The sequence below is a fragment of the Panthera uncia genome (assembly GCF_023721935.1).
Source record: "Panthera uncia isolate 11264 chromosome C1 unlocalized genomic scaffold, Puncia_PCG_1.0 HiC_scaffold_3, whole genome shotgun sequence".
Classification (NCBI taxonomy): Eukaryota; Metazoa; Chordata; class Mammalia; order Carnivora; family Felidae; genus Panthera; species Panthera uncia.
In genome coordinates, this window is record NW_026057584.1 from 32,474,989 (window position 1) to 32,499,236 (window position 24,248).

Below are 24,248 nucleotides of genomic sequence, written 5' to 3' on the forward strand. Positions count from 1 at the left end.
GAACAGGGAGTCTGTGAGTGGAAAGCAGCAAAGACTACAAAGGACCAGAGACATCACCACAAACATGAAACCTACAGATAACACAATAGCACTAAATCCATAACTTTCAATAATCATTCTGAATGTAAATGGACTAAATGACCCAATCAAAAGTCAAAGAGTATCAGAATGGATAAAAAACAAGATCCATCTATATGCTGCCTACAAGAGACTCATTTTACACCTGAGGACACCACAGATTGAAAGTGAGGGGATGGATGGGACACCTGGGTGGCTCAGTTGGTTAAGTGTTAGACTTCAGCTCAGGCCATGATCTCATGGTTCATGGGTTCAAGCCCTGCAATGGGCTCTGTGCTGTCAGCACAGAGCCTGGAGTTCTGTGTCTCCTTCTCTCTCTCCCCCTCCACCACTCATGCTCTGTCTCTGTCTCTGTCTCTCAGAAATAAACATTAAAAAAAAAAAGAAGAAGAAGAAGGAAAGAAAGTGAGGGGATGGAGAACTGTCTATCATGCTACTGACGTCAAAAGAAAGCCAGAGTAGCCATACTTGTATCAGACAAACTAGATTTTAAAACAAAGACTATAACAAGACATGAAGAATGGCATTATTACATATATATAAAATTATACATATAATTAATTGGTCTATCCATCAAGAAGAGTTAACAATTGTAAATGTTTATGCCCCCAATGTGGAGGCACCCATATATATAAATCAATTAGTCACAAACATAAACAAATGTATAGATAATACTGTGATTGTAGGGGACTTTAATGCTCCACTTATAGCAATGGACATATCATCTAGGCAGAGAATCAATAAGGAAACAATAGCTTTGAATTACACACTGGACCAGAAGGACTTAACAGGTATATTCAGAACTTTTCATCCTAAAGCAGCAAAATACACATTCTTCTTGAGTGCACATGGAACATTCTCCAAAAGAGATCACGTACTAGGTCACAAAACAGCCCTCAACAACTATAAAAGGATTGACATCACATCATGCATATTTTTCAGATCACAACACTATCAAACTTGAAATCAACCACAATAAAAAATTTGGAAAGCCCCCATATACAGGGAGGTTGAAGAATATCCTATTAAAGAATGAATGGGTCACCAGGAAATTAAAGAAGAACTTAAAAATATATGGAAGCAAATGAAAATGAAAACACAACAGTCCAAATCCTTTGGAATGGAGCAAAGGCAGTCCTAAGAGGAAAATACATTGCAATTCAGGCCTATCTCAAGAAGCAAGAAAGATCCCAAATACACAGCTTAACCTTACATCTAAAGGAGCTAGAAAAGGCAGCAGCAAAGAAAGCCCAAAGCCAACAGAAGAAGAGAAACAGTAATGATTACAGCAGAAATAAACAATATAGAATAAAAAAAAAAAAAACCCAGTACAACAGATCAATGAATCTAAGAGTCAGTGTTTTGAAAAAATAAACAAAATTGATAAACCCCTAGCCAAACTTCTCAAAAATAAAAGAGAGGACCCAAATAAATAAAATCACAAATGAAAGAGAGGAGAGATTACAACCAACACCACAGAAATACAAACAACTATTAGATAATATTATGAAAAATTATATGCCAACAAACTGGACAATCTAAAAGAAAGACAATTTCCTAGATACTCACTTACTACCAAAACTCAAACAGGAAAAAATAGAAAATTTGAACAGACCCATAACCAGTGAAGAAATTGAATCGGTTATCAAAAACCTCCCAACAAATCAGAGTCCTGGGCCAGATGGCTTCCCAGGGGAATTCTACCAGGCATTTAAAGCACAGCCAATACCTATTCTTTTCAAACTGTTCCAAAAAATATAAAAAGAAGGAAAGCTTCCAGACTCATTCTATGAAGCCAGCATTACCTTGATTCCAAAAGCAGACACAGATCCCACTAAAAAGGAGAATTAAAGGCCAATATCCCTGATGAACATGGATGCAAAAATTCTCAACAAGATACTAGCAAATTGAATTCAACAGTACATTAAAAGAATTATTTACCATGATTAAGTGGGATTCATTCCTGAACTGCAGGGCTGGTTGAATATTCACAAATCAATCAACATTATACATCACATTAACAGAAGAAAGGATACAAACCATGTGATTCTGTCAACAGATACAGAAAAAGCATTTGACAAAATACAGCATCCTTTCTTAACAAAAACCCTTAATATGGCCTTTTGTAGCAACATGGATGGAACTGGAGAGTGTTATGCTAAGTGAAATAAGTCATACGGAGAAAGACAGATACCATATGTTTTCACTCTTACGTGGATCCTGAGAAACTTAACCGAAGACCATGGGGGAGGGGAAGGGGAAAAACAAAACAAAGTTACAGAGAGGGAGGAGGCAAACTATAAGAGACTCTTAAAAACTGAAAATAAACTGAGGGTTGATGGGGGTAGGAGGGAGGGGAAAGTGGGTGATGGGCATTGAGAAGGGCACCTGTTGGGATGAGCACTGGGTGTTGTATGGAAACCAATCTGACAATAAATTTCATATTAAAAAAAAACCCTCAAGGAAGTCAGGGTATAAGGAACATACCTTCACATCATAAAAGCCATATATGAAAGACCCAAACCTAATATCATCTCAATGGGGAAAAACTGAGAGCTTTCCCCCTGAGATCAGGAACACAACAGGGATGCCTACTCTCACCCCTGTTGTTTAACATAGTGTTTGAAGTTCTAGCCTCAGCAATCAGACAACAAAACAAAATAAAAGACATCCAAATTGACAAAGAAGTCAAACCTTCACTCTTTGCAGATGACATGATATTCTACATAGAAAACCCAAAAGACTCCACCCAAAGCCTGCTAGAACTGATACATGAATTCAGCAAAGTCGCAGGGTACAAAATCAATGTGCAGAAATTGGTTGCATTTCTATACACCAATAATGAAGCAACAGAAAGAGAAATCAAGAAATTGATCCCATTTACAATTGCCCCAAGAACCATAAAATACCTAGGAATAAACCTAACCAAAGATGTAAAAGATCTGTATGCTGAAAACTATAGAAAACTTATGAAGGAAACTGTAGAAGACAAAAAGAAATAGAAAAACATTCCGTGTTCATGGATTGGAAGAATAAATATTGTTAAAATGTCAATACTACCCAAAGCTATCTACACATTCAATGCAATCCCAATCAAAATTGCACTGGCATTCTTCTCAAAGTTAGAACAAACAATCCTAAAATTTGTATGGAACCACAAAAGACCCCAGATAGCCAAAGTAATGTTGAAAAAGAAAACCAAAATGGGAGGCATCACAATCCGACTTTAGCCTCTACTACAAAGCTGTAATCATCAAGACAGTATGGTATTGGCACAAAAACAGACACATAAACCAATGGAATAGAATAGAGAACACAGAATTGGACCCACAAATGTATGGCCAACTAATGTCTGACAAAGCAGGAAAGAGTATCCAATGGAAAAAAGACAGCCTCTTTAGCAAATGGTGCTGGGAGAATTGGACAGCGACATGCAGAAGAATGAAACTGGACAACTTTCTTACACCATACACAAAAATAAATTCAAAATAGATGAAAGACCTAAACGTTAGACATGAAATCATCAAAATCTTAAAGGAGAAAAGAGGCAGCAACTTCTTTGACCTCAGCTACAGCAACATCTTACTTGACATGTCTCCGAAGGCAAGGGAAACAAAAGCAAAAATGAACCACTGGGACCTCATGAAAATAAAAAGCTTCTGCACAGCAAGGGAAACAACAAAACTAAAAGGCAACTGATGGAATGGGAGAAGATATTTGCAAATCACACATCAGATAAAGGGTTAGTATCAGAAATCTATAAAGAACTACCAAACTCAACACCCAAAAAACAAATAATCCAATGAAGAAATGGGCAGAAGACATGAATAGACACTTTACCAAAGAAGACATCCAGATGGCCAAGAGACATATGAAAAGATGCTCAACATCACTCATCATCAGGAAATATAAATCAAAACCACAATGAGATACCACCTCACACCACTCTGAGTGGCTAAAATTCACAACTCAGGAAACTACAGACGTGGGAGAGGATGTGGAGAAAGGGAAACCCTCTTGCACTGTTGATGGGAATGGACACTGGTGCAGCCACTCTGGAAAAGAATGTAGAGGTTCCTCAAAAAATTAAAAATAGAATTATCCTATGACCCAGCAATTGCACTACCCAGTATTTATCCAAAGGATACAGGAATGGTGATTTGAAGGGGCACAGGCACCCCAATGTTTATAGCAGCACTATCAACAATAGCCAAATTATGGAAAGAGCCCAAAAGTCCATCAACTGATGAATGGATGAAGAAGATATATACACAATGAAATATTACTCAGTGATAAAGAAGAATGAAATCTTGCCATTTGCAACAACATGAATGGAACTGGAGAGTATTATGCTAAGCAAAATAGTCAGAGAAAGAAAGATATCATATGATTTCCCTCATATGCGGAATTTGAGAAACTTAACAGATGATCATAGGGGAAGGGAAGAAAAAGATAAAAACAGAGACGGAGGCAAACTGTAAGAGACTCTCAAATACAGAGAACTGAGGGTTGATGGGGATGGGGAAAATGTGTGATGGGCATTAAGAAGGGCACTTGTTGGGATGAACATTGGGTGTTAAATATAAGTGATGAATCTCCCGTAGCCAAGACTACGCGGTGTATTAACTAACCTGAGAATAAATTTTTAAAAAAAGAAAAAAAAAAGGAATCTGATTTCAAGAGTTCCCATTCACAGCTGTGCCCCTTAAAACAGAGTCTGGGTCTCAGTCCTTAGGGCATGGGCCCTCTGTCTCAGCCCTAGAATTGGTGACTGCTCCCTATATTCTTTAGAGCAGAATACTAGATTCCTATATTCTTTGAGTTCTATCCTATATTCTTTAGAGTTCTGTTTACTTCTGACTAGCCAATCTCTCATTACTGCAGTCCCATTACAGCTAATAATTCTTTATATTAAACTTTTCCTATTTAAATAATTGTGTGCTTTCTCTCTCCTGACTGGACCCACAATAATAAAGATCTTTAGGGGAGACTTAGTGGTTCAGTCAGGTAAGCTGACTCTTGATTTCGGCTTCGGTCATTGTCTCATGGTTCTTGAGTTTGAGCCCCACGTAGTGCTCTGCTCTAGCATTGTGAAGCCTGCTTGGGATTCTCTCCCTCTATCTCTGCTCTTCCCTACTCACACTGTCTCTTTCTCCCTCAAGAAATAAATAAATAAAAATCTTTAAAAAATAAAATAAAATAAAGACCATTAGAAACACTAATCAAGAATTGAATTGCATAGGACAAGATAGGGGGTTCACGAGTTCAAGCCTCATGTCGGGCTCTGTGCTGACAGCTCAGGGCCTGAAGCCTGCTTTAGATTCTGTGTCTCCCTTTCTCTCTCTGTCCCTCCCCCACTCAAGCTCTGTCTCTGTTTCAAAAATAAATAAACATTTAAAAAAAATTTTTTTTAAAAGAAACAAGAGAGGGAAGGTACTACAGAGCCTAAGGACATTAAAAATATAACAGAATGTTTGGCAAGAAAACAAGAAAAGAAAGAAAAGGTAGTAGAAATGGAAAAGAAAACTGTCCATTGATCTCAAATACCAGGATAAACCATTAGAGTTAATAAGGAAATCTGGCAAGGTTAATGACTACAAGGTCAATATGCAAAAAAATCAGTTGTATGTATCAGCAAAAAAAGAAATTTAAAAACAGTACCATTTACGACAGCATCAAAGCCCCACTAAATATCTAGAAGTAACTTTAATAAAAGACATGACCTTTACACTGAAAAGTAAAAAAATATATATGTTGAGAAAAACTAAAGACCAAAATAAGAGGAAGTGTACTCTTCCATGTTCATGGAGTAGAAGATTCCATAACACGTAAAGATAACTTTAACATAAATCAAGTGACCTATACAATCACCTGGTTTATGATAAAGGTAACATTACAGTATAATAAAGAAAGGATGATCTTTTCAATAGGTTATGCTGGACCAACTGGATAACTTCCTAGAAAAATATGAATGTTAACTCCCTTCCTCATTATTTATACAATAAACACCAAATGTATTATAGATCTAAGTGTAAAAATTAAACAGTAAAAGCCTCAAAACAAAACTCAGACGAATATCTTCATAACATTAGGATAAACATTTTTTACTATGTTAACTAACCAAAATTTAAATAAAAGCTTGAAATTAAAAAAAAATTTCTTACATAGGACACAAAAGGCAGTAACAAAAAAGGCAAAAGAATAATAAGTTGACTACACTAACATTAGTATCTGTTCATCAAAAGACAAGGTTAAGAGCATATAAAACCAAGCCACAGAGGAAGATAATTAATATTTCAATAAAGTTCTTAAACTTGGAAATTTTTAAGACCTCTTAAAAATTAAAAATAGAGAAGACCCCAAAGAAAAATGGTGAAAAGATTTTAAGTAACACTACCTCAAAGTTAACAAATGAAAAAAATGTTCAATTTTATTAGCTATCAGGAAAATACAAATTAAAATCACAATGAGAAACCTCTATACATCTAACAATACCAAGGAACAGTGAGGATGCAGAAAATGGAGAATGCTCATACTCTGCCATGAGACTGTAAGTGGTAAAACTACTCTGGAAAACTATTTGGAAGCATCTTCTAATGTATGAATTCATTTAATTCTTAATACTATGAGACAAGTAACCGTTATTACCCTCATTTTATAAATGAGGAAATGTATCACACAAAAAAGGAACATGCCCAAGGCTACACAACAAAAATCAAAGAATTCGTATTCCAACCTAGGTAGTGTGATGAAGAGTCCAAGCTGTCAACCATTATGCTTCTCTTTATATAAGTAAAAAAGGTAAGAACATATACTCTTAGACTAACCAATTATGTTCTTGTTGGGAAACTAAAATCAGAAGACAATTGGAACTTCAAAAATAGAAGGTGTTTTGAGATTAAGGGTCAGGATATAGGCCAAGAGTAGACTTAAGAGTAAGAGAAATAGAAAGTGGTAAAAAGTTTGCTGTCAGAAACTCAGTTTGAGACTGGTTCCAACATTTAACAAAAGGAATGCATTTACGTAGCATCACTATATTATTTAAAGACCCAGTACTTAACCATTAGACATAAACCTTCTTGAGGGTAGCTTTTTATACTGGTAATCAATCCTAGTACCTAGCAGTGTCTGGCAAATCTTAGATGCTCAATAAATATTTAGTGAATATAACCAACTCTCTTTTTCAAAATGACTGTCCTGTATCTACTACAAAGAATAAGTTATGTTTCTGACAAGACTAAGAGAACTCTCTCAGAAGTTAATAGATACTTCTTTAAATATTCAAGTCTGTCTTACTAGTAATATATGTCCCAACTATATGTAAATGTAACTAAATGTAAAGTCGTTGATCATCAGATCTTTCATTTCATAAAATTTGGCTTTTTACAAAGAACAGTTTTTTTTTAATTTTTCAAAAGACAAAAACCAAAAAACAGCTCTGATGAAAAATACTGAACAACACAGTAACCAGCAAGGAACATAATTCTTCCCAAATCAACTCCTGCATATTAGCCGTTTCCAGAAAAATAAAGGAAACCAAATATACAGTCCTAAAAAGTCCATAAATAAAAGGCTTTGTTCTTAGAATAAACTCAGTTTTGGTTTTAATTATTCAATGAATTATTAAGCTTTGTTCCTAATGAAAATTCAAATATTCAGACTATCCCTGATAGCTGAGTTCAGTTTTCATGAATTGTATAAATCAATGAAAAGAAAGTAAAATAATATAAATGAAAATAATAGAAATTAACTAAATCACCCTAAATTTAACCCAGATGGAGATACTTACTTACAACATTTTTGTACCTAGCTTTTCATATGCTTTTCTATGGGATGAATATCCATCTATAAATGTGCATACATGTGTGTATATAGATATACTTTGGAAAACATACTAATACTATACAAACTGTTTTGTATGCTGGTTTTTTTCACCTACCATTATGTTATGGGTTGAATTGTATCCCCCCAAAAAAATCTTACAGTCCTAACCCACAGTACCTGTGGATGAGACCTTTTTTGGCAAGAGGCTCTCTACAGATGTGGAAGATGAGCACATTAGGGTGGATCTTGATACAATATGACTGCGTCCTTATAAAAAAAGGATACACACATGGAGACCTCCTTATAAACATGAAGGCAGAGAATGGAGTGATACATCTTACCAGACAAGGAACACCAAAGATTGCCAGCAAAACCAGAAACCAGGAAGAAACACAAGACAGATTCTCCCTCACAGTCCTCAGAAGGAGTCAACCCTGCTGACACCTTGATCTTGGATTTCTAGCCTCCAGAGCTGTGAGACAATATATTTCTGTTTTTTAAGCCATCAAGTTTGTGATACTTTGTTATGCCAGCCCAAACAAACACCATCTTAAAATAATCCCCATATATTAATAAATAAACGTCTGCCGTCTTTTTAATGTCCTTATTCTGATCCATTGTAAGGATTCACTATCATTTAAATAATCCTCTACTATTGGACATTTAAGTATTTCCAATTTCTGCTATAATAAACAATGCTTCAGTAATCATCTTTGTACATACATCTATTTCCATTTGGCTTCCCTTACATATGAAATTTCTGAGTTAAATAGTAATCATTTTTTAAGCTTTTGATATATATAGCCATGCTGCCTTGCAGAAGCACTTATCAATTTATATTGTTATCAGCAATATCAAAGTACCCATTTCCCATTTCCCACACCTCTGATATAAGTAGGTATTGTCATTAAAAAAAAAGACCCTGTCAGCCTAACAGGTAAAAAATATCTCAACATGGCTTTAATTGGCTTATTTTGCTAATTACTGGTAGGGTTTAGACAAGCTTCAAATATTTAGAGGCCATTTAACATGTTTTCTTCAATGTACTCCATGTTCACATCTTTAGCCATTTTTCTTTTGGAGCTTATATTTCTTTAAATTTATTTTAATGTTTATTTATTTTTGAGAGAGAGAGAGAAAGTGAGGGAAAGTGCCCCTGGAGCTTATATTTCTAATAATGTATAAAAGATTTTATACGTAGTTGGTTTTTAAATGAAATCCGAGGGGGCACCTGGGTGGCTCAGCCAGTTGAATGTTTGACTTTGGCTCAGGTCATGATCTCGCAGTTTGTGGGCTTGAGCCCCACGTCCAGCTCTGTGCTGACAGGTTGAGACCCTGGTGCCAGCTTCAGATTCTGCGTTGCCTTCTCTCTCTCTGCCTCTCCCCCATTGGTGCTGTGTCTCTATCTCAAAAATAAACATTAAAAAAAAAAGGGGAATCCTGGGATCTTTCATTTAAATTAAATCCAGGGTGGGGCTCCTGTGTGGCTCAGTCAGTTGAGCACTGGCTCAAGTCATGATATCATGGTTCATGGGATCAAGCCCCACATCAGGCTCTGCACCAACAGCATGGAGCCTGCTTGGGATTCTCTCTCTCCCACTCTCTGTCTCCCTCGTTTGTACTCTCTCTCTCACTCAAAATAAATAAATAATCTTTAAAAAAAGAAAGTCTTTAGGTAATTATTGTGAAATTATTAGAATTTCAGAGAAGCAAATGATTTTCAATTCCACCTTGCATTAGGTTATTATTGTGACTGCAAACTTAAAAAAGATTTTTTAAAAAAGTGGAAAAAAAAAAACCTAGCCAAGCAAAACTACATCCTAGGGTAGCAGAACAAGCTAGAGAAGAAATGTGCCAGACTGGAATGATATCCTGATCCTACTATTTACGAGCTATATGACCTTGGACTGGTTAATTTAACCGCTCTATGGTTCCTCATCTGTAAAAAGGGGTAAATAACAACACCTATTTATAAAATTGTTGTGAGGCTTAAATGAGTTCATACAATCCACTGGACCAACAAACTCAACAATTTTCACTATTAACTATTACTAAGCTGTCAATTAAGAAGATTCTGGATAATAGTCCTAAATTACAAATCCAGAAATAGTTATTAAATCAGAATTTTTCCCACAAGTGACAGGAGAATATGGGGTTTCAGCACAGAGAATAGAGAAGTTACACTCACAGAATTAAAGTGGAGGTTTACACACAGCCTTGGAGCAAAGATGGTCAGGACAGGAAGGAACCAGAAGTCAAAGGATGAGGTTTGAAAGGATTAGAGAAGAATCCGAACAAAGAACTCAGATCTGGACAAAAAAACAAAAACAAAAAAAGGCAAAAAGATTATTATGTGAATATAAAGTAACATTTATTTGGGGGGGGGGGAATAACTCTGGTAACAGCACTCTTCCCTCAAAGAAAAATATTGGTAAGGAAAAGGAAGATGTTCTGACAGCAGCACTCTCTAGTCATATTCTTCCTGATTAAACATTTAACTAGTATTTCTGATGACTAAGTAACTTGCTTGTACTACGGGATTGACAATATAAACTCAAAATATATTTCTCACATTTGGACCCAGTCTATGAACCAAAACTTAAAACTATGATGGCAAGAAACATGAAAATTTGGAAATAATTTTCCATCTTGATTTGCCTTTAATCAGGTAGGAGGAGAAAAATCTGGAATACAGAACAAAAGCAAAGAAGAAAGTTTGGGAAATAGAGCCTATGATAAAAGATTAAAAAGTTAGAATTACTCAGTTTGAAGAACAGAAGAAAGAATAATTAAGGCTTACAATAAATATTACTTTAAAAAAAAAAAGGTATTTCTGTCACCACTGAAAGCAAAGCAAGGAGAAATGGGCAAAACTCCCTGGAGCTATACAATTAAATACGAAAAGATGTTGGTTACTGGCAAATGTTAGGTATTTAAACAGAACAGAAAAGAAGATTCTGACTTGTGAATGTTCAGAGAAAGGCAACCTAACTGCTTCCAGGGAGGATGATGAGGGATGACAAAACAGGCGTGACAACCCAAGTAGGAAGCCTAATAGGCCTTGAGAACATGATGTGAACAAAGCTAATAAGGTTTGTTTGACACACCAAACAGGAATGATAACAATGAGAGGGTGGAGATTTGGTATATAAGTCTCCTGACGGGCCAGTAGAAATAGGAACTGGAAGGAGAGAGACTAATCAACATCCAGCCATGGATAAAGGCCTTGGTTCGTCTGTTTTTAGGAGGAAAACTGTGCAGAGGAGTCAATGTATTAATGCTTCCAGTAAACTCAGCAAGCCAGCCTCAAGTCTTTTTTTTTTTTTTTTTCAGCCTCAAGTCTTGAATAGAAAGTATTAGTTTTAAACAAAACTCTGATAAGGAAAAAATGGCATTAAGTACTTATTAAATGTTATTTTTAAAAAGTAGTTAAGAGTCAATTATGCATCCTCTTAACAGCTTTCAGGTATTCTATAACTCAAAAAAGTTACAGAAGGGCTTATAATGTGCATTTAAGAACATTTTTAGGAGGAATGAACAAAGTAATAGAAGATGAGAAGGTAAAGAAAATAAAACTGACCCATGTGGGGGCACCTGGATGGCTCAGTCAGTTAAGCATCTGACTCTTGATTTTAGCTCAGGTCATGATCTCATGGTGGTTGTGAGATGGAGCCGTGCATCTCTCTTAAGATTCTCTCTCTCCCTCTGTCCCCCATCCCTCAGAAAAGAAAGAAAGAAAATCTACTTTTCAAACAAACAAACAAAAAAGAGAGCTATTTCTTGAGTAGTAGTTACTGTGTCCTAAGACCTGTAGTTGGGAATTTTAAATCATTATTTCACATCATCCTCACAGGAAATTTGTAATGTAGATGTTATTAAGATAAGGAAATGAAAGCTCAGAAAGGCCAAGTAACATACAAACCATCATGCAGATACTAAATGGTAGAAGCAAGATTCAAAGCTTCTTGCCCAAGCTTAATCTTCACACTGTAAGATAATCCTATTTCCAAGGAGCTACATCAAACATACAACAAAATAAATAACTACATTTTGAAGCACAAAGGTAAGAAAAAAGGAGATGGAAAACACAATCTAAGAAGGGAGAAAGATAAGAAAATCAATTTAATTTTGTCATGTCAGGTTGTTACTGTAGTTTAAAGAAGGTGCATGAAGAAGGGTACATAACTAAACTGGATACTAGAGTAGGAGTTGGCCAGGCAACATGAGAAGCCTATTTCTTAAGACAGAAGATGGGGCACCTGGGTGGCTAAGTCAGTTAAGCATCCGACTTCAGCTCAGGTCATGATCTCAGGGTTAGCGCACTGAGCCCTGCATTGGGCTCTGTGCTGACAGCTCAGAGCCTGAAGCCTGCTTTGGATTTGTGTTTACCTCTTTCTAACTGCCCTCCCCACTTGCACTCTATCTCCCTCTCAAAAATAAACATTAAAAAAATACATATTTTTTTAAATAGAGAGATGAGTTTGACTCATAGAGAAAACAAAGGAGACAATGACTAAACTTTAAACTGGTCAGGTTTTGTTTTTTTTTTTTTTTTTTTGCTAAATTTTTTAGAAGTCTGGACACTTAACCAACTGAGCCACCCAGGTGCCCCTAACCTTGTTAGTTTTAATAAATGTTTACTAAGAGTCTATTCTACACCAAGAGCCAAGTATACAGACATAATTAATACAGAATAGTCCTTCCCTGCATAGAGCATACAGTTTAGGACACAGACATTCAAAGAATTACACAAAATGTAATTAACAAAATGGAAAGTGTTGTGAAGGAAAAGTACAGACTGTTATGACAGCATCTAAAAGGGGACAGTGGAATAATTAGAGATGGTTTCCCTGAGGAGTGACATTCAAACTAAGAGCTAAAAGATGAACTTGCATTTACTAGGTATGTGAGTAGTTAGAGGAGACAATCTAAGCGATGAGAACAGCATATACAGAGGCCTTGAGACAGGAGAGAACAAGGTATAAAACTAAAAGAAAACCAAAGTGGCTAGAGTATAAGCACAAATAAGAATGAGAAATGAGGGTGGAAAAGTAGGCAAGCTAAATCACAAATGGCCTTTAAAACTTACATTAAATATTCTGGAATTTGTCCCAAGAGCAAAGGGAAGCCAGTGGAGGTTTTTGATTAAGGAAATAATAAAATAAGAATTGCAGGGGCACGTGGGTGGCTCAGTTGGTTAAGTGTCCAACTTTGGCTCAGGTCATGATCTCATGGTTCACAAGCTCGAGCCTTGCGTTGGGCTCTGTGCTGCCAGCTCAGAGCCTGGAGCCTGCTTCAGATTCTGTGTCTCCCTCTCTCTCTGCCCCTCCCTCACTCACGCTCTGTGTCTCTCTTTCTCTCTCAAAAATAAATAAAAACAGGGGTGCCTGGGTGGCTCAGTCGGTTCAGTGTCTGACTTCGGCTCAGGTCATGATCTCATGGTCCATGGGTTCAAGCCCCACATCAGGCTCTGTGCTGACAGCTCGGAGCCTGGAGGCTGCTTCGGATTCTGTGTCTCCCTCTCTCTCTGCCTGTCCCCTGCTTGCACTATGTCTCTCTCTGTCAAAAATAAATAAACTTAAAAAAAATTAAAAATAAATAAATAAAAACATTTTTAAAAAATTAAACTAAGAATTGCATTTTGAAAATATCTATTCTCACAGGTTTTGAATCTCAAGTCCACAGACACAAAAGGGTCTCTACCTAGAATCCAGGAGTTCATGAAATTGAATGAAGGAGAAAAATCTTTATTTTTTACTCACCCCTGATTGAAATTTAGCATTTCTTTTAATTGTGAATATAGGTCCTTTGACTCTGTCATCGATACAAATTTCAAATATGTACACATCATATGACACTTATTACAAAACTCTCAAAATAATGGTTTTGTCCCTCATAATGCCATTACTTTAATATTATGGAAGTTTTGGGGCACCGGGGTGGTTCAGATGGTTAAGCATCCAACTCTTGATCTCAGCTCAGGTCTTGATCTCAAGGTTATGAGTTCAACCCCTGTATTGGGCTCCATGCCCCAATCCATCAGTTAGTTAATTTATGAAAGTTTTATACCCTATGATCCAGCAATCACACTATTAGGTATTTAAAGAATACAAAAGTACTAATTCAAAAGGATACATGCACTTCGATGTTTAAAGTAGCATTATTTTTTGTTTTTAAAATTTTTTTAACGTTTATTATTTATTTTTGAGAGAGAGGGAGATAGGAGTGCAAGTGGGGAAGGGACAGAAAGAGAGGGAGACACAGAATCCAAAGCAGGCTCCAGGTTCTGAGCTGTCAGCACAGAGCCTGACACAGGGCTCAAACCATGAGATCACGACCCGAGCCAAAGTCGGATGCTTAACTGACTAATCCACCCAGGCGGCCCTAAAGCAGCATTATTTACAATAGCCAAATTATGGAAATAGCTCATGTCCATCCATTGATAAATGAATAAAGAAGATGTGGTGTATATGTATACAACGGAATATTAATCACCCATAAAAAGAAGGAAATCTTTTGCATTGTTGTTGCCATTTGTAACAACATGGGTAGAGTGAGAGAGTATTATGATAAATAAGTCCGTCAGAAAAGACAGTATTTTCCATCAGAAAATACCATATGATTTCACTCATATGTGGAATTTAAAACACAAAACAAAGAAGCAAAGGGAGGGAAAAAAATGAGAGAGAGAGAGAGAGAGAAAGAGAGAGAGAGAGAGAGAGAGAGGGAGAGAGAGAGAGGCAAACCAAGAAACAGATTCAACTGTACAGAACAAACTGATGGTTACCAGAAGGGAGATAGGTGATGGGAATTAAGGAGTGCACTTGTGATTACTACCAGGTGATTTATGGAATTGCTGAATCATTATATTATACACCTGAAACTAATATAACACTAATGTTAACTGAAATTTAAATAAAAACTTAAAAATAATAAAAAATTAAAATAGAATCCATTAAATGTAAAAACTTAATTAAAATTATGGAAGTTTTAGAAACATTGCTAGATCTTGTTATTTAATGAATTAATAATGATGTATAGAGGCACCTGGGTGGTTCAGTCGGTTGAGCATCCGATTTCGGCTCAGGTTATGCTCTCACATGAGAGTTTGAGCCCCACATCAGGCTCACTGTTCTCAGCACAGAGGCTGCTTTGGATCTTCTGTCCCCCACTCTCTCTGCTCCTACCCCACTTGCGCTCTCAAAAATAAATAAAACGTTAAAAAAAATAATGAAGATGAGGTATATACATTAAAATATCACAAATTTTAAAAAAATAATATTCTTATTAGTATATCGTTTTCCCTTGTAGTTACACATATTTTTAAGTTTATTTATTTATCTTAAGAGAGAGAGAGAGCATAAAAGCAGGTGAGGGGCTGAGAGAAGGAGAGACAGAATCCCAAGCAGGCTCTGTGCCATCAGCACAGAGCCCCAATGTGGGGCTCAAACTCACGAACAAAGAGATCATGATCTGAGTCAAGATCAAGGGTCAGATGTCCAACTGAGAGCCACACAGACAGCCCTGTAGGTACACATTTTAAAATGTTATTCTCAGAAGGACTCCATAGGTTTCACTAAAGGTACAAGGGATATGTGTCATAAGAAGAGTTTAAGAATCCCTGCAGAGGATAGAAAACGGATTAGGGGAGAAGGGCAGAGAGAAGTTAAAAAAACAAGCAATCGAGGTAAGATTATGGAAGCTTAAACTAGGATGGTGGCAGTGCTGATTGAAAGAAGATCAATTTGAAAGATATTTGGAAGGTAAAATTGAGAGTAGACACTCTTTTCAAATGTAATTATCAAAGAATAATGTTATAAGTGCTTATAATAAAATGGAAATAAAAATGCAGAATCTAGGGGCACCTGGTTGACTCAGTCAGTAAAGCATGTGACTCTTGATCTTGGGGTTGTGAGTTTGGATGTAGAGATTACTTAAAAATAAAATCTTAAAAACAATTCAGAATCTAAAACTATCAATATAGTATGATGCTGTTTAAAATTCTAATGTGTACAGAAAAAATAAAATGATAGAAAGCATTTTAAAATGTTGAACATGGTTATCAATGAGTAATGGATAGCATTAAAAATGTTTATTTTTTTTCCTTAGGATTTCCTAAATTTTTCCATATTTTATAAAATGAATCAGAAAAAAGTAAACATAATTTTAGTTATTTTGGGGGAAATTCTAATGGCATGGAAAAACGTTTGTGATACATTTTAAGGTGAAAAGTATATAAAATTATACATACAGTATGATCTCAACCACACATACATCTATAGTGATATTATGAATGATTTATTTAAAGCTAATAATGCTTTCTGGGGCACCTGGGTGGCTCAGTCGGCTAAATGTCCAACTCTTGACTTCAGCTCAGCTCATGATCTCACTAATTTGTGAGTTTGAGCCCCACATCGGGCTCTGAGCTGATGGCACAGAGCCTGCTTGGGATCCTCTCTCTCTCTCTCTCTCTCTCTGCCGCTCCCCCACTTTCTCTCCCTCAAAATAAACATTATAAAAAAAATAATAATAAAGTTAATGTTTTCCGGGGTGGCTGGGTGGCTCAGTTGGTTGAGCATCCGACTTCAGCTCAGGCCATGATCTCATAGTCCGTGAGTTCCAGCCCCGGGTCAGACTCTGTGCTGACAGCTCAGAGCCTGGAGCCTTCTTTGGATTATGTGTCTCCCCCTCTCTCTGCCCCTCCCCGACTTGTGCTCTGTCTCTGTCTCTCTCTCAAAAATAAACATTAAAAAAAATAAAAAATAAAATGTTTTCTACAGCAACCATACGTTAATTTTATAAATTCCATTATTAAAATTTTTTTAAATGTTTATTTATTTTTGAGAGAGACAGAATATGAGTGGGGGAGGGGCAAAGAGAGAGGGAGACAGAATCTGAGGCAGGCTCCAGGCTCTAATCTGTCAGCACAGAGCCCCATGCAGGGCTTGAACTCACAAACTGTGAGATCATGACCTGAGCCGAAGTCGGTCGCTCAACCAACTAAACCACCCAGGTGCCCCAATTCCATTGTTTTTAAAGAGCACAAATGGATGGATTAGTTTTGTACAGAAGAAAGGGTTCTTTAAGATTTAAAATGACAAGAAAGAACAAGATTGAGATGGATAGAGTTTGTTTGTGGGGAAATAGGATATTGAGGGAATTTACAGGTAAGGGACACTATGGTCTCAGCAAACCAGGAGGCAAAGACACCTACAGCAAGCAAAGGGATTTGTTAGCAATAGTAGAATAAGGGTGAAGGTTTGGAACAGTGCTATTGGGACACAGAGAACTGTCAGCACATAGGGCTCAGCTAAGGATCTTTAGGGACAAAAAGTAAATAGTATGGATTACTATTGTTCTCAAACTTTGTAAATAAGTCATTTGTGGAACATCTTAAAAATGTCAGATCCCTAGGGGTGCCTGGGTGGCTCAGCTGGTTGTGTCCAACTTTGGCTCAGGTCACAATCTCACAGTTGGAGGGTTTGAGCCTCCATCGGGCTCTGTGCTAACAACTCAGAGCCTAGAGCCTGCTTCAGATTCTGTGTCTTCCTCTCTCTCTGCTCCTTCCCCACTCGCACTCTCTCTCAAAAAATAAATAAACATTAAAAAAATTAAGGAGCGCCTGGGTGGCTCAGTTGGTTAAGCATCGGACGTCGGCTCAGGTATGATCTTGCAGTTTGTGAGTTTGAGTGAGCCCTGTGGTAGGTTCTGTGCTGACAGCTCAGAGCCTGGAGCCTGCTTCAGATTCTGTGTTTCCACTTCTATCTTCCCCTCCCCCACTCATGCGTGCTCTCTTTCTATCTCAAAAATAAATAAACATTAAAAAAATTAAAAAAAAAAAACTGTTGGGGCTGCTGGGTGGCTCAGTCAGTTAAGCGTTTGATTGTGGCTCAGGTAGTGTTCTCACTGCTCATGAGTCTGAGCCCCACGTTGGGCTCTGTGCTGACAGCTCGGAGCCTGGAGCCTGCTTCAGATTGTGTCTCCATCTTTCTGCCCCTCACCTGCCCATGCTCTCTCTCTGTCTCTCTCAAATATAAAATAAAACATCTAAAAAAATGCTTTAATAAGTAAATAAAATAAAAATAAATTTAAAAAATTGTTTAAAAAAAATGCCAGATCCCTCTGCAGTATGATTTAGTTTTGTCTATGCAGAGGCCCAGTAAATCTGCAGTTTTAACAAGAGAATGTGTTTTAAGTGAGCTTAGATCAGGGTTTGGGACTAGTTTAGAGTCTGGCCTGAACACAAAGGACAAATCTATTGACACAGAAAATTTGTTCAGGTTCTCTCCATTCCCATTATTCCAGCTTACACAGAAGAGTACAGGTGTGAAGATTATTTATTGTTGTTTGTTTTGTTTTAGAATTTCAGGAGAATAAAAATAAGCTTAGAAAGACAAGAAAAAAAGTAGCAAAGACAAGACACACTAATAGTCAAAAATATACTATCATCTGTATTAAAGAATTCTGGGCCACACTTCTCATCACCTTACCTTTAGCAGGAGAGCAAAATTACTCTGCAGAGAATTAGTCACACCGCTTTCATATAATTTTTTCCTCATGTGGTTTTCATTCACATTCCCACCATCAGATTGATACCTTAATAATGACTTAAGCATGGTTTCAAAAGGGTCCGCTGAAACAGACAAATTAAGCATTTCTGAGTCCAAGTGGGCAACAGAACTGAAAACAAAGAAAACAACTATAAAAACCTAGCACAAAACAAAGAGATCAAGGAGGTAGGGGACTGTAGCTAACAGCATGCCAACTTTTTTCCCAACTCCCTTCATTATCTTTCCTAAATATGAACAGTTCAAGAGGCAATAAAAACTGTTAAGAATACAATATCCTGACTGGCAATTACACTATAAATAATTAATACTTAACATAAATATTCTACCTACATGACAACAATATCTTTGATTTTTAAAAAAGCTCATTCCACTGGTTTTAAAGCAAAATTGTTATTGGTGTGTAAAGGTTAAGTATTACAGTTAAAATTATTTGGCTGAGTGCAGAAATTTCTTTTTTCTCTTTCATCCATTTTTTAAGTGTTTCTTTAATGACTATATTGTTTCATACAAAAAAAATACATTGTCATTGTAAACAATTAAAACAACAGTAAAATACAAAAGAAAATTCATCTAAATTTCACCAGAGAGATAATGTTAAACATTTTTGAGACTGCATTTTTTTTTTTTTTTTGACAGAGAGAGAGAGAGGAGGGGCAGAGGGAGAGAGAATCCCAAGCAGGCTCTACGCTCAGCTCAGAGCCCCAAACAGGGTTCAATCTCATGACTGTGCTATCATGACCTGAGCCGAAGTCAAGAGTCGCTGCTCAACCAACTGAGCCACGCAGCTGCCCCAATAAGACTGCTTTTGTTTTGTTTTGTTTTGTTTTTATAGCTGTTAACATTACTTAACAGAAGGAAACAGAAAAATGTCAGATTTTACAAATACAAACACTTCTTTCAGAGCACTTCTCCCAGTTCATTAGTATGATCACTTCAATGTTTACATGGTTCTCCTACTCCCCAATACACCATAAGCTCCACAGGAGCAGAGACCACGTCTGGTTTTACTCATCTCTGCATTTCCTGACAGAGCCATCCTTCCATGTTATGGAAAGCTTAGTGATTAAGAACACAAACTCAGGCCAGACTGCTTACCTTCAAGTCCCATTTCTATCACTAATAAGTTGTGTGATCTTGGGCCAATGACCTAACCTCTTTGCACCTAAGTTTTCTCTAATGTCTACTTCATAAGGTTGTTCTAAGGATTAAATGAGTTAATATCTGTAAATGGCTTATAATAGTATTGGCATATAGTAGGCCATATAGATATTTGGTAAACAAAATAAATCTACATCAGCATATTAAGGCCTGATTATATTTTTTCATTCAGCCACTAACATTTAACTTTGCTTCAAATTTTTATTGTAAATAATATTAATATGTCTTTTCTCATTATATGAATATCAACTTATGATAAATTCTTTATGATATTATTGCTAAATCAAAGATCCTGCCAACCCTCTCTCCCAAGTTTATAAAATATTTACATTCCATGTTTGCCTATTCCCTTAGCAACAATGCATTTTGCCAATATTTTTCATATCTTCCAAGTAAGATAGGTAAAACTTGTATTTGCATCCCACTAATTATTAGACAGGTTGAAATCTTCATTTATTTATTGGCCATTTTTATTTCCTCTTTTCTTAATTACCTTGTTTTTGCCCATTTTTCTATATCTCCATTTTATTTTTATTTTCTTACTAGTTTTTACTTATATATATGGATGGTAAATAGTTTCCCCATCTCTTTTAAACTTTTTCAGGGTGCCTTTTTATTTTACAGAAATATAGTAATCAACTACACATCATGGGTAGTAATCTGTGCTTTTTATTGTACTGAAGTTTCTCATTTTTATATAGATTTACATAAAAATTTAAGATAGTTTACCTATCTTGTGCTTGATGGCTCCTAGATCTCATGGTAAGAAAAGGTTTATCAACACCTATCCTCAATTTGATATTTAACCACTTTTTCTTCTAATACTTTTTAGGACTTTAAATTTTAATCATTTGGAATTTATTTTGCTATAAAGAGCAAGGCAGGGATGCAGATTTATTTTTTCCAAATAGCTAACCAGTTTTCCAAAACCGTTTATCACCTTTCCCCTTTATCATAAAATGCTCTCTTATCATGTATACTTGGTTTGTCTACCAGACTACCTACTCCATCAATCTGTCTAGTCTTATCATAATACAAGATTCTTTAAATTAATCTAGATTTATAGCACATTGCTCTATCAGATGGTATAAGTATTCCCCTCATGAATATTCTTCTCTAGATGCTTTCTGACTGCTCAAGTACCTTTACTATTCCAGATGCACCCTGGATCTATTTTTTTCAAAAAAATCCTGTTGGAATTTATATTGGGATTCTACTGTATATATCTATAAACTGAGGAGAAAAATAATCATTTTACAATACTGTAACTTCAGTGAGGTACTAATTATACAGACCTTAGCATAATGCCTGGCATATAGTATAAAACATTCAACAAATGTTAGCTAGTCTTACCCATGAACAATGTGTGGCTCTTCATGTATAGATGTTTATTCGTAAAAGATAAGGATCAGATAATTAGAAAAAAAATAAACTTACATGTCTTATTGGGGTTGATATGCTGCTTCAGGACATCAACAGTGCCCAAACTAACCACAAGGCGCCTGCCAAACCAGAAAGAGACCACAGGCCCATATCCCTCATGCAAATTAACCAGGAACTCATGCAAACTTCCACTCTTCACAATATCTGGAAGATTACCATCTCTGAGAAAAGAACAACATTTGAAAAAAATAACTTGGAAAAATAAGAAATTTAACTTGGAAGAATCAGAAAAACAATAACTGATACTGAATAAACTGTGTCAACAGATGAGAGCAGAGTTGAATGAAATGCAAATTATTGCAAAATCTAAAACTTAATTAAATTTGACTCCTTACTTTTTGTAGTTATATTTAGATATGGATTTTTCTGATATTTTGAGAATTTGTAACAATTCAAACCAAGAAAAAAGCTACACAAGGAACATCTGACTTACACAATGGAAAATAACCCCATTTTTGCAACATCTCATTTTGAAATAGCAATGAACATCATCATAGGCTGATTTAAATCATCAGATCAGTTCTGGCATTTTTTTCTAATTTCCTTCTATCTTAATTATTGTTTTTTATTTTCAATACTCTGGCTAGAGAAAGTGAAAGCAATTAAAGTTTTGGGTTTTTTTTTTTTCAGATTTTGTGTGTGTAACTTTTTATTTCTTATTTATTTTTTAAAGTAAACTCTACACCCGAAGTGAAGCTTGAACTCACAACCCTGAGATCAAGAGTTGGATGTTCTAATGAATAAGCCAGCCAGATACCTGAAAGCAATTAAAGTTTTTGTTTATACAGCTCTCCTTTCTGTTCTTAACAAAGTTCAGGTTTAGGCCCAGAGATAAATTTAGAGTAAATAAAGGAATTAAATAAACTATGTAATTTACAAATATGGTTTAGTTTTGATACCAAAAATTAAATAAGAGTTAACTCTACTGAATTCCAAAAAATAATAACAATAATAACTACTCACTTTTCTTCAGTTGGAGTAATCCCTGGAATTCCTGCAGCTTGTCTAGAAGCCTTAAGGAGAAATTTTAAAATAGTTTAGTATAATGACTTAATGTATAACATATAACTTAATGTATAATCACATAACCCATAAGTCAGATGTTTTGCCAAGACATCTGCATGACTAAGTGATGGCTTTCCAATTTGGTTGAATATCAAGAATTCTTTCTGTATTAAAATACAAAAACTGGGTTCTTTGTATTTAAAAGAATAATCTTAATATGCTTCCTCTGTGTCAATTAAACTAACAAGTTTGAAAGTTTTAATATCCATTCTACATCAACTAATATATAACAAAGTACCTTTTTTGTTGTTGTTCTGAGTCTACGTATGGTCCCTTCTGGCTTGGCTTATAAAAAAAAATCAATGTCATGCTTACAAGAGTTTCATTCCTAAAACTGTTCTCTTTCTAGCCAAAGAATTTACCAAAATACAATATGATATTCATCTTTTGCTTTAATGTAGTCAGTTTTTAAATTATTTTAGAGAAAGCATGCACAAGTAGGGGAAAGGGGCAGAGGGAGAGAGAGAATCTTAAGCAGGTTCCATGCTCAGTGTAGAGCCTGACTTGGGGCTCAATCTCATGACTGCGAGATCATGACCTGAGCTGAAATTAAGAATTAGATGCTTAACTGACTGAGCCATTCAGACGGCCCAAATATAGTCATCATTGTCAGGGTCATACAGTCACTGAGGTGTGTGGCATACAAATAATAAAATAATTCATAGCAAATTGCTCAAGTAACCTCTAAAATGAACTGGGGAAAAGTATGTAAAATTTTAATATTTACAATTTTATACTGGGGTTACAGCTGCTATGTTTTGGGATCAATGTTATTTTTTTCTTAGTTTTTTATCTTATGACAAGCATATTATTCTTTAATATGACTTTTTATAATTTTCTTTTGATGTGTATTCACTCTTGAGAGAGACAGAGTGTGTGTGGGGAGGGGCAGACAGAGAGAGAGACACAGAATCCAAAGCAGGCTCCAGGCTCCGAGCTGTCAGCACAGAGCCCGACGCGGGGCTCGAAGTCACAAACCATGAGATCATAACCTGAGCCGAAGTCAGATGCTTAACAGACTGAGCCACCTAGGCTCCCCAGCTTTTTATCATTTTTAAATAAACTAAATATTTATAGAAAAAATAACATGAAATACTCCAGGATCAATTCTGAATTTTGTCAACAATTTTGATTAATATTAGTCAGCATTTATCTATCTAGCATTCTGCCCCCTTTCTTTTTCCTAATTAACATTACATAAGTAAATGAATAAATATTTCTTTACTTGAGCATTTATTGTTTTATATCTTAATTAAAAGAAGAGGTTTCCTTTTTTATTTTTAATTCTAATATAGTTAACATACAGTGTTATATTAGTTTCATGTGTACAACATAGTGATTCAACATACTTGAACATTTAAAGGCTAAACTATGTTCATCATGTAGTAGAAATTGCATAGGGCACCTGGGTGGCTCATCAGTTAAGCATTCGTCTTCAGCTCAAGTCATGATCTTGCAGTTCCTGGGTGCAAGCCCCACATCAGGCTCTGAGCGGACAGCTCAGAGCCTGGAGCCTGCTTCAGATTCTGTATCTCCTTCTGTCTCTCTTCTCCTTCCCTGCTTGTGCACTCTCCCTGTCTCTCAAAAATAAATAAATAAACATTTTTAAAAACTAAAAAAACATTGAGGGCCACCTGAGTGGCTCAGTTGGTTAAGCGTCTGACTTTGGCTCAGGTCATGATCTCATAACTCATGAGTTCAAGCCCCGCATCGGGTTCTGTGCTGACAGCTCAGAGCCTGGAGCCTGCTTCGGATTCTGTGTCTCCCTCTCTCTCTGCCCCTCCCTCGCTCATGCTCTGTCTCTCTCTTCTTCAAAAATAAATAAACACTAAAAAAAAATTTTTTAATTGAATTTTAAAAAATTTTTAAAAAGGAAATTGCTTTATCATTTTCCTACTATACTGCTATAAAACATCTCGGCTATTTTTTTTTCTTTCTTTTGTTTTTTCATTAATATAAGTAGTGCTATAAAAATCTTTGTAAAACTTTACTTTTTTCCTCCTTTGGGGTATATATGCCAAAAGAGAAATACTAGATTGAACGGTACTAACTATAGAGTTTTTCAGTTTCTGCTAAATACTACAAGAATGCTATCTAGGTAATAGTATG

General features: G+C 35.9%; 1 protein-coding gene across 3 annotated transcripts in view; it reads right to left on the reverse strand.

Moving 5' to 3' along the window:
* Positions 1-24,248, reverse strand: part of LOC125911291 (cytochrome P450 20A1) — an 80,584-nt gene that overhangs the window by 51,106 nt on the left and 5,230 nt on the right. For 2 of the 3 annotated variants that reach the window (XM_049615125.1, XM_049615124.1), the window contains exons 2-4: positions 22,038-22,087; positions 21,069-21,235; positions 18,393-18,535 (exon numbers count right to left, since the gene is read on the reverse strand). In XM_049615125.1, the coding sequence (XP_049471082.1) occupies positions 18,393-18,535; positions 21,069-21,235; positions 22,038-22,087 (360 nt within the window). Of the gene's footprint in view, positions 1-10,090; positions 10,229-18,392; positions 18,536-21,068; positions 21,236-22,037; positions 22,088-24,248 lie in introns of those variants that run through there. The other variant, XM_049615126.1, reaches the window with a different exon arrangement.